The sequence below is a fragment of the Primulina tabacum genome, chromosome 17, assembly GCF_025594145.1.
Source record: "Primulina tabacum isolate GXHZ01 chromosome 17, ASM2559414v2, whole genome shotgun sequence".
NCBI classification, from domain to species: domain Eukaryota; kingdom Viridiplantae; phylum Streptophyta; class Magnoliopsida; order Lamiales; family Gesneriaceae; genus Primulina; species Primulina tabacum.
Genome location: NC_134566.1, coordinates 9,201,475 through 9,212,401, shown reverse-complemented (window position 1 = coordinate 9,212,401; position 10,927 = coordinate 9,201,475). Strand labels below are relative to the sequence as shown.

General features: G+C 35.3%; 1 protein-coding gene across 1 annotated transcript; it reads left to right on the top strand.

The window, feature by feature from the left end:
- The first annotated feature begins 706 nt into the window (after window positions 1–706).
- On the top strand, window positions 707–2,060 carry LOC142530458 (uncharacterized). The gene is made up of 3 exons (XM_075636293.1): window positions 707–1,009; window positions 1,110–1,707; window positions 1,891–2,060. The coding sequence occupies exons 1-3, from the start codon at window positions 707–709 to the stop codon at window positions 2,058–2,060; spliced, it is 1,071 nt and encodes a 356-aa protein (XP_075492408.1).
- The last annotated feature ends 8,867 nt before the right edge of the window (window positions 2,061–10,927 follow it).

The following is a 10,927-nucleotide window of genomic DNA, read 5'->3' as shown; positions in this document are numbered from 1 at the left end:
CTATTGGTTGTTATTTAATACTGTGGTGATAGATATTGATTATGATTTATATGTTGATAGCTTTGTAATTGTTTCAACATTGTATTTTACCATCATCTTGGCACATTTTGTGAAGTATTAAACTAGAAAAACATTACATAAAAAAATATAAAGACTTTTTAAAAAATAATCAATGCAAGTTGTTTTATAAATATATATATAAAGCTAAAAATATTATAATTTTTTTATTTTATCAGGAAATCAATATTTACAATACATAGATTTTTTTTTAAAAAAGATCCAGAACCAGAAGTACAAAGCATTGGAGATGTTAGGGTTGAAGAATTTGATTTCTCACAATTACCGGCAGATCCTGGACTTAGGACTCCAATTTGTGAATATAATTTTAATATTAGGGATCAAGTTCGAAGAGCAAATTTGCAAAAAGGTCCATGGCAACCTTCAGGCTATGAATTTCCAAAAAGAAAATTTGGAGTAAGCCAATGTAGACGGTTCAATCCTTAATAGTTTAATGAATTTGGTGATTGGTTGGAGTATAGTGTAGAAAAAGATGCCGCATATTGTTTATTGTTATCTCTTCAAGACAACTAAGGGAAAACAAGCAGGAGGGTAGGCTTTTGTTAATGAAGGATTCACAAATTGGAAGTGTAAAGATATGTTAAATATTCATGTTGGCCAGCATAATAGCTAACATCATAAAGCTCGAATGAATTGCGAAACTTTGATGAATCAAGATGAGCACGTTCAATCAGTTTTGCACAAACAGTCAAAGCAAATGCAGAATGATTATCATATCTGTCTCAATGCTTCAATTGATTGTATTAGAGTTTTGTTGCGACAAGGGCATTCATTTCGAGGTCACGATGAAACCGAAAGTTCTCTTAATCAAGGTAACTTTCTTATCCAATTGGAATTTTTAGGTGCTCATAATAAAGAGATTAATGATGTGATATTGAAAAATGCTCCTAAAAATTGCAAGTTGACATCACCTGATATTCAGAAGGACATAGTGAGTGCTTGTGCCACTGAAACGATTAATGTTATTATCAGAGATGTTGGTGATTCATTGTTCTCTATTTTAGTTGATGAATCTCATGATGTTTCAACAGCAAATGTCAGTTGTTATCCGTTATGTGGGTAGTAGTGGACATGTAAATGAACGATTTATTGGGATTGAACATCTTACCAGTACTACATCACTCTCACTTAAAGCTGCTATTGATAAGATGTTTTCTAGATATAATTTGAGCATGTCTAAGTTGAGAGGACAAGGTTTTGATGGAGCAAGTAATATGCAGGGTAAATTTAATGGTTTAAAAGCACTCATTTTAAAGGAGAACCCATGTGCATTTTACATACATTGTTTTGCCCATCAGCTTCAACTAGCTCTTATAGCTGTGGCCAAGAAAAATCTTTCGATTTCTAATTTCTTTCGTGGTGTTGGTGATTTGTTAAATGTTGTTGGAGCATCTTGCAAACGTTATGATCTTCTTCGAGAGAAACATTCAGATTTTATTGTCGAGGCATTGGAGAGGGATGAGATTTCAAGTGGCCGGGGACTTAATCAAGAAACTACCCTTCAACGTGCTGGGGATACATGTTGGGGGTCACATTACAATTCTTTGATAATCAAGAAACTACCTTTTAACGTGCTGAAGATGATTCCAGTTCTCCTGATCAAAAAACCGAAGCATTTAATTTATTGGAGTCTGTATTTTTATTTGATTTTGCATTCAATCTACACTTGATGAAACATGTCTTAGCAATTTCGAGTGAATTATCGACAGCATTGCAAAAAAAGATCAGGATATTGTGAATGCAATGGATTTGGTACAATACGCAAACACTGACTCCAAAAAATGAGAGATGATGGTTGGGATTCATTTTTAGAAAAGGTTCACCGGTTTTGTGAGCAACATTACATTGATGTTCTCAAAATGGATGATATGTTCACACGTTGGGCACCACGTGGTCGTCCCCATCGTAATCCACCAGAAATGACAAATTTGCATCATTATCGTGTGGATTTATTCTATGGTGTTATCGACATGCAACTTTAAGAGTTAAATGATCGTTTATCAGAGGCAGGTACATAGTTACTCCTTTGTGTAGCTTGTTTGTGTCCACAAAACTTGTTTTATGCTTTTGACAAGAAAAAATTGATGCAACTAGCTGAATTTTATCAACAAGATTTTTCAAAATTTGATCTCCTCACACTTGATGATCAACTTGAAACTTATATATGTGATATGCGTTCTAACAAAGCATTTCAAGTATTGAAAGGACTTGGTTATCTTTCAGAGAAGTTAGTTATGTCAAAGAAAAATATGGTGTACCCATTGGTTTATAAGCTTTTGACATTGGCATTAATTCTATCAGTTGCAACAGCGACAGTAGAGAAGGTGTTTTCTGCCATGAGAATTGTGAAAGACAGGTTGTGCAATCGAATGAGTGATGATTGGATGAATGATAGTCTCATTGTCTATGTAGAGAAAGATATATTTCTGACCGTTGATAATGAATCTATTGTACAAAGGTTTCAAAATATGAAGACTCGAAAAGAACAATTGTAAGGTAGTTATTTTGTGATTTTTTATGATTAAAAGATTTTTTTTGTTTTATTATTTATAGCATATCATAGCCTACACTGAATCAAAATTCTAGCTCCGCCCCTGTTAGTAGGAGGTACAGACATGACTGGATGTTCGGCCCCTTCCCACATTATGGGAATAAGGCACATCGTCATGACCCACTATTATAGAACGACGTTGGCAACTTGTGTCCCGACGGCATCTTATGTCCCGACTAAAAGGACGAGATATGTATGAGGCGAAAAATGGAAATTTCGGTCCTTTATAAGAAATATATGTTTGCACATACCTACAACCAAGTTTTCACCCCACCCCATCAGTACAAATTATTACATTGTTGCACATAACAATATTTAAAAATGATACTCAAAATATCCTTACTAGATTTTAATTTTATTACTTTTAAATGTGAATGAGTACTGAGTTGAGACTGGACCAAACACCACAAACAAAATCCAAATATTTATGTATCCGGTCACTACAAATCGGGTGAATTGACATAAATATATTCTCATACACTGTTTCAATTCCATGTTAGGGAAAAAAATCCAATTTATCCGTCCGCCACCCCACCCTCACATATATACCGGTGATCTTTGGCACATTTTACAAGTTCGTATAATATTTTTTATAATTAATTTGATTTATATTTAAATGAGAGTCATAGCATAATTGTGAAACTTAGGGTGAGGACTAACTTCGATTTTGTAATATGAGAGTCATGACATAATTGTGAAAAATAATGAAAAACTAAAATGTAATTTTGAAATAATAAATTAAAATAAAAAAATAGACTATGACACCAAGTCTTTTGTCTATTAGGAGGATTAATAAAATAGCAAGAGATATATATTTGTTTTTTATATATTAAAAAGTCTTATAAGTCGATTATGTTAAGATTGAGACTGAACCTAACTCAAGCCCAAAAGTTAGCTCGAGAGAGAAGGTTGTGCAACTCTATATATGCAATTCCCAGATATTTTATCCAATTGATATGGTCCAATTATGGGCAGTCCAACACATAACGGTGGAACATGAGCTCGATACCATGTTAATATTTATATTAAATCTAACTCAACCCGAAATACTAGTTCAATGAGAGATGATTGTCCAAGTCTATATATGCAACCTCCAAAAATCTTATTTAATCGATGTGGTACAACTAACAGACTACACGATATCAAAATCATCATGGGCCACCCAATATGTTTCTGATACATAGAAAAATTATTTGCCAATACATACTATAAAGCTAATCTGTACGCGGGCTTTAGGGGGTGTATTCATTCTATACTTTCAAATATTTTTAATAATTTTTTTTAAATGATGGACTTTTGTGGAGTTGATAGATTTTTATTGACTTTTATGAAATCTCATAAAATTGTAAAACAAATTTCATAGACTCTTATAGACTTTTTTTCAAGATTTTTGTAGACTTTTGTAAACTTTTTCATAGAATTATGTGAATTTTGTAGTTTATAATTGTGATTTATTTTTTATTAATTTTTTTAAAATAATTATTTGACATAGATAACCTCTTCAATTTCAAATTATTATTTTTATTTATGAATGTAAATGAATTTTACTTACTTAAAAGTTAAATCAATTTAATTTGTGAAAAACGACAAATGAACTATCCAATTTATTGAAATCAAAATTTCAATTCTTTATGTCAATTCAACATATTAATGAATAATATTTTTATAAGTTCATAATAAAATTTTATTAAAAGAACACTCAAAATAATGAGTAGTCTTTTATAAAAAAAATCTAATCATTACTGACAATTTGATCAACATCGTTCTACATTCTATTGGCTATGATATCCCTCCATGCATTAGCATTTGCTCGTTGTTGTTTTTGAGTACTAAATAACTGATCAAAGTCGTCACCTTCATAAACTTGTGCTGATGAAGACAATTGAGCTTCATTATCTAGTTCAATTTGAAATTCATCAAATTGACACTTCTTTCAAAGAAAATTGTGTAATATAGCACATGCCAATACAAACCCTGTTAGGGGTGGGAAAAAATACCGAATTTTCGGTATATCGAGATTACCATAACAAAAATTGAATTTACCGAATTTTAAGTATACCGAAGATTTCAATACGGTACGATAACAATATCGAATTTTTCGGTACGGTAACGATATCCAATTTGAAAATTTTGGTGTATACCGAAATACCCGAAAAATATACAAAAATTTTAAAATATATAATATTTTAAAACAATAAATTATAATTGTTTTTTAAAATGTAAAGTTTTTTTGGTTCGGTATACCGAAAATTTTGGTATAGTATCGGTATGGATTTGTTTATATAATAATTTAATATATAGATTAACTAAAATTAAAGAAAATAATTAAAAATAAAATGTTATATAATAATTAATAAAAAAATTAAATTTTAATTATGTTTTTAAAAAGTACAAATAAAAGGAAAAATAAATAGATGAGAAAAGAATGAAAGTTTGTATTGAATTTGGGAGATTTCTCAATTAAATGTACATCCAAATCTTTAGGTTGAATCAAAGACTTTTGTTAACATTTTATTGTTGTACCTTAGACTATAATTCTTGTACTTAATAGAATTTGTTGGGATATTCGGGTGACTCTCAAGTTATGGGCTGCAAACGGTTAGTCCAATGGTTATGGGCTTGGGCCATTCACAATCTGTTGGACAGTTGGCAGTGCCGTGGAGTCTGAATACTCAAGGAAGAAGACTGTATATATAGTTGGACTCCAAGAGAAAGAAGGCAACGAAGAAAACAAGCTTGAAGAATATATATCAGAGAGGACTCCGCACAAAGAAGGACGGCAAGAGTTGAGTGAAGGTTTTTGAGGGAACAATCTCAGCTGTAATTCAACTTAGTTTCTTGGTCGTGCACTTGTAAAACTCTATGTTATTCTAATAAAGAAAGTTGTGTTCTTCCGTGGACGTAGGCTATTCAATAGCCGAACCTCGTAACTCGATCGTCTTCGCTGTTGATTTTTCATAGACTTGATCTGTTGTGATTGCATGAGTTGTATGCTGTGATTCTAGTTCGGTTATTCTAACAATTGGCGCCGTCTGTGGGAATCGAAGCTACGTCCACCAAGATCAAGAAGATGGGTTCCATGAAACTTGATATCGAGAAGTTTTCAGGAAACAATGACTTCGGCCTTTGGAGAATCAAGATGAAAGCCATTCTAATACAGCAAGGACTGATAGAAGCACTAAAGGGCAAAGATGCAATACCAGGTGATTTGAAAGAGAAGGTGCAAATCCTCGCCAAAGCACAAAGTCCCATCATCTTTTGCCTTGGAGATAAGCCACTAAGGGAAGTTTCAAGAGAAGCCACGACTGCTAGCATGTGGAACAAACTAGAAAACCTGTACATGATGAAATCCTTAGCTAACCGCCTATATATGAAGCAACGTCTATACTCATTCAAGATCGGAGATGAAAAAAATGTATCTACCCAAATTGATGAATTCATCAAAATTCTGGACGATCTTGAGAACATAGATGTTAAGATGGAAGATGAGGATAAGGCTCTAATCTTGTTAAACTCTCTTCCAATCTCATATGAAAATCTGCGGGATGCCATGTTATATGGCAGGGAACATACCATATCTCTTGAAGAAGTTCAGTCGGCTGTACAAGCAAAGGAATTATAGAAGAAGATCCAGTCAAGTGAACATACGCAAGGTGAAAGTCTTACTATCCGAGGGAGAAATAAGCTGAGACCCTCGAAACCTGAAAGAAACCGGTCAAGATCCAAAAGCAAAAACAGATACAGATGTTTCCACTGCCATAAAGAAGGGCATTACAAAAGGAACTGCCCTGATAGAAGAAAACAATCACAAGAAAAGCCAAAGAACAATGCTGAAGCCGCTGTGGCTTGTGATGGCTATGAATCTGCTGAAGTACTCTCAATATCAGAACAAAGTACTTGCAACGATTGGATACTTGATTAGGGATGCTCGTTTCATATGTGCCCTACTAGATCATGGTTTGAAACCTTCACAGAAGTCAAAGAAGGCCTGGTATTACTGGGAAATGATATATCATGCAAAGTGAGGGGCATTGGTTCCATAAGACTCAAGATGCATGATTGTATGAAGAGAATTCTAAGTGATGTAAGATATGTTCCCGATCTCAAAAGAAACTTGATCTCTTTAGGAACACTTGATTCAAGTGGATATACATATAAAGCTGAAGGTGGCATACTCAAGATTCAAAAGGGGTCATTAGTGATCACGAAAGGACTCAAAAGGAACTCTCTGTACATACTTCAAGGATCAACAGCAGTAGGCATGTCTGCTATGGCACAAACCACAAAAGATGTAACAAAACTCTGGCACCTCAGGCTAGGACACGTAAGTGAACAAGGCCTAGCCCATCTATCAAAACAAAACCTGTTGTGTAGAGATCAAGTTCACCACCTGGAACAGTGCGAGTATTGCATCCTTGGGAAAGCCAAGAGAGTAAAGTTCTCAAAAGGCACTCATACCACAACAAGACCTTTTGAGTATGTCCACTCCGACTTATGGGGCCCCTCGAGAACTCCAACACATGCTGGAGGAAGGTACTTCATGTCCATAGTTGATGATTTCTCAAGAAGAGTGTGGGTCTTTGTACTGAAAACAAAAAATGAGGCACTGACCAAGTTCAAAGACTGGCTCATTGTGACTGAAAATAAACTTGACAAGAAGTTGAAATACTTAAGGACGGACAATGGCCTGGAGTACATGTCACAACAATTCAAGGAGCTTTGCAGAACCAAGGGAATCACAAGACACATGACACTCAGTGGCACCCCCCAACAAAATGGATTAGCAGAGAGAATGAACCGCACCCTCCTTGAAAGAGTAAGATGCATGATGTTAAACGCTGGCCTTCCAAAGACCTTTTGGGGAGAAGCCATAACCACGGCATGCCATCTAATAAACAGATGTCCGTCCAGTGCAATCAACTTCAAAACTCCCATGGAATTGTGGAACAATAAACCATCGAATTATTCAAAACTAAGAGTCTTTGGGTGTCTAGCCTATGCTCATGTTAAGCAAGATAAGTTAGAAGCAAGGGCTAGAAAGTGCATCTTTATAGGATATCCAGAAGGAGTAAAGGGTTACAAAGTCTGGAACTTAGAGAGCAATGGTCCGAAGTGCTTCTATAGCAGAGATATAACATTTGATGAGTCCATAATGGGATTTCAGCAGAAAACAAATGCCACTAAAGAAAATAGACTGATCACTGATGATATACAAGTCGAGGTGGAGCCCACGAAAAACACTTCAACCATTGAGAATGAGATAAACCATGAGAGAAGTCCGGACTTAGAAGTACAAACTCATCAAACAGAACATGATTTAAGATCCTACAAGTTGGCCTGGGATAGACAAAGGAGGGAAATAAAACCTCCGGACAAGTTTGGGCATGCTGATATGATCTATTATGCTCTGACAGTAGCAGAGCAACTGGAGCATGATAAACCAAGTTCATACGAGGAAGCTGTATCAGGAAAAGATGGACGTAGGTGGATCAAAGCTATGAATGAAGAGATGACCTCTCTGTACAAAAACAAAACCTGGAAGCTTGTTGATAAACCGAAAAACCAAAGGGTGGTTGGATGCAAATGGATATACAAATTTAAAGAAGGAATGCCTGGGGAGGAAAAGACAAGATACAAAGCACGGTTAGTTGCAAAAGGTTTCACTCAACAACAAGGTATAGATTTCAATGAAATATTCTCTCCCGTGGTCAAACATTCCTCTATTAGGATGATCCTATCTTTAACAGTATAATTAAACTTGAGCTCGAGCAACTTGATGTGAAGACTGCTTTTCTCCATGGAGAACTCGAGGAAACAATCTATATGAACCAACCTGAGGGCTATGTCAACCCAGAAACCAGTGGGATGGTGTGTCAACTTGCAAAGTCCCTCTATGGACTTAAACAAAGTCCAAGGCAGTGGTATAAGAGATTTGACGAATTCATGCTAAACAACAACTTCACGAGGTGCAGCTATGACAATTGTGTGTACATCTACAAGCAAGAAAATAAGATCAGAACTTACCTTCTCTTGTATGTAGATGATATGCAATTGCCAGCACAAGCAAGAACAATAAAGAAGCTGTTAAGCAACTTCTGAGCTCAGAATTTGATATGAAACAACTAGGAGAGGCTAAAAGGATCCTAGGAATGGAAATCATGAGGGACAGGAACAGAAACAGACTTTTCTTGTGTCAAAACTCATACATTTGCAAAGTACTTCGAAGATTTAACATGTATGAGTCCAAACCAGTCTCTATACCTATCCCTCAGTATCTTAAACTGGCTCAAGGGCAGTCCCCTGTTACTGAAGAAGAAAAAGGAAACATGCGGCATATCCCCTATGCCAGTGGATTTGAAAGTGTTATGTATGGAATGGTCTGCACCAGGCATATGCCTGATTTATCCTACAACATGAGTGTTGTGTCAAGGTATATGGCAAATCCGGGTGAAACTCATTGGCAAGCTCTCAAGGGAGTATTGAAGTACTTGAATGGTTCAGCAAATGTTGGGTTGTTGTTTGAGAAACAAAACAGCCTAGAGAACCCTATGGTTGGATATGTAGATTCTGATTTTGCTGGGAACATAGACACAAGAAAATCTATCTCAGGTTATACATTTACAATGTATGGTACAGCTGTGAGCTGGAAAGCTTCATTACAATCTGTAGTAGCCTTGTCAACTACAGAATCTGAATACATAACTCTTACAGAAGGGATTAAAGAGGCTCTATGGTTGAAGGGAATGGTGTTAGAGCTAGGCATACCTCGGGATAAGGTTGTGGTACATTGCGACAACCAAAGTGCCATACACCTATCAAAGCATCGGGTCTATCATGAAAGATCCAAACATATAGATGTCAAGTTACATTTTGTCAAAGATGTGATATCAAAAGGGGAAGTTCATGTGAATAAGATTGATACAAAAGACAATCCAGCTGATATGATGACCAAGTCACTGCCACAAGCCAAGTTCGTGCATTGCATGAACTTAGTAAGGGCAGTGAAATGGAACTGAACTAAGATCAAGAATGGAGCAGCCAACTTTAGAGTCAAGGTGGAGATTTGTTGGGATATTCGGGTGACTCTCAAGTTATGGGCTGCAAACGGTTAGTCCAATGGTTATGGGCTTGGGCCATTCACAATCTGTTGGACAGTTGGCAGTGCCGTGGAGTCTGAATACTCAAGGAAGAAGACTGTATATATAGTTGGACTCCAAGAGAAAGAAGGCAACGAAGAAAACACGCTTGAAGAATATATATCAGAGAGGACTCCGCACAAAGAAGGACGACAAGAGTTGAGTGAAGGTTTTTGAGGGAACAATCTCAATTGTAATTCAACTTAGTTTCTTGGTCGTGCACTTGTAAAACTCTCTGTTATTCTAATAAAGAAAGCTGCTCCGTTCTTCCGTGGACGTAGGCTATTCAATAGCCGAACCACGTAACTCGATCGTCTTCGCTGTTGATTTTTCATAGACTTGATCTGTTGTGATTGCATGAGTTGTATGCTGTGGTTCTAGTTCGGTTACTCTAACAGAATTTCATAGAGTCATTAAAAGTCTATTGACATTTTGAATACCTATAGACTTTTGTAGAGTTTTTAAAAGTCAAGTTTGAATACCACATGACTTTTTAAAATTCTACAAAAGTTTACATTGAATACCACTAAATTTTTATGGAGTATGTAAAAGTCTAGTTTGAATACCTCTAGACTTTTAAACTCCATAAAAGTCTATAAGCAAAACACCCCCTTGATATTATTGCAGCCCAAAAGTTTTTTTGCAAAACAGAAAAATAAAAATAAAAAGCTCCACTCATTTTTATTAAATTTAAATTTTTTGAAGCAGACGAATTTCCCTGATTCAATGTCTCCTTACTCGACTTTCTTCAACTCATTGGAGACCATAAGAGTGTGGCATAATAGTTCTCCACCTTCTCTGACACTCAATGCTGATGTAAATTAGTTCGCGAAAGTCTTTAATAGATCGACTCCTTTCTCATATCGATGACTAGAGATTGAACTCTGATTGATGAATCGTATCATTTTCAACATTACTAAATTACTTGTTAGCGAGTTGGTGTACTTGTCTTCTCCATCCGTTCTGCTTTAGGTTGGATTAACATATAGTTGAGTATGCTCTATTTTATAGTTTTTTTTTTTTTTTTTATCTAAGTACATTTAAATTACATTCGGTATATTTGAAAGTCATATTAAAAAGTATCAATTGAAATATAATAGTTTTAAATCGTTTTGTTTTAAATTTTTTTAGAAAATGAAATCGAAACTCATACACAAAAACA

Bases quoted from the DNA above. Each gene is read 5' to 3' on its own strand.
- LOC142530458 (XM_075636293.1), top strand. From the start codon at position 707: ATGAATTGCGAAACTTTGATGAATCAAGATGAGCACGTTCAATCAGTT. The intron at 1,010-1,109 runs GTGAGTGCTTGT...ATGTTTCAACAG, and splicing joins CTGATATTCAGAAGGACATA to CAAATGTCAGTTGTTATCCG. The intron at 1,708-1,890 runs GTCTGTATTTTT...ATTCATTTTTAG, and splicing joins GAAGCATTTAATTTATTGGA to AAAAGGTTCACCGGTTTTGT.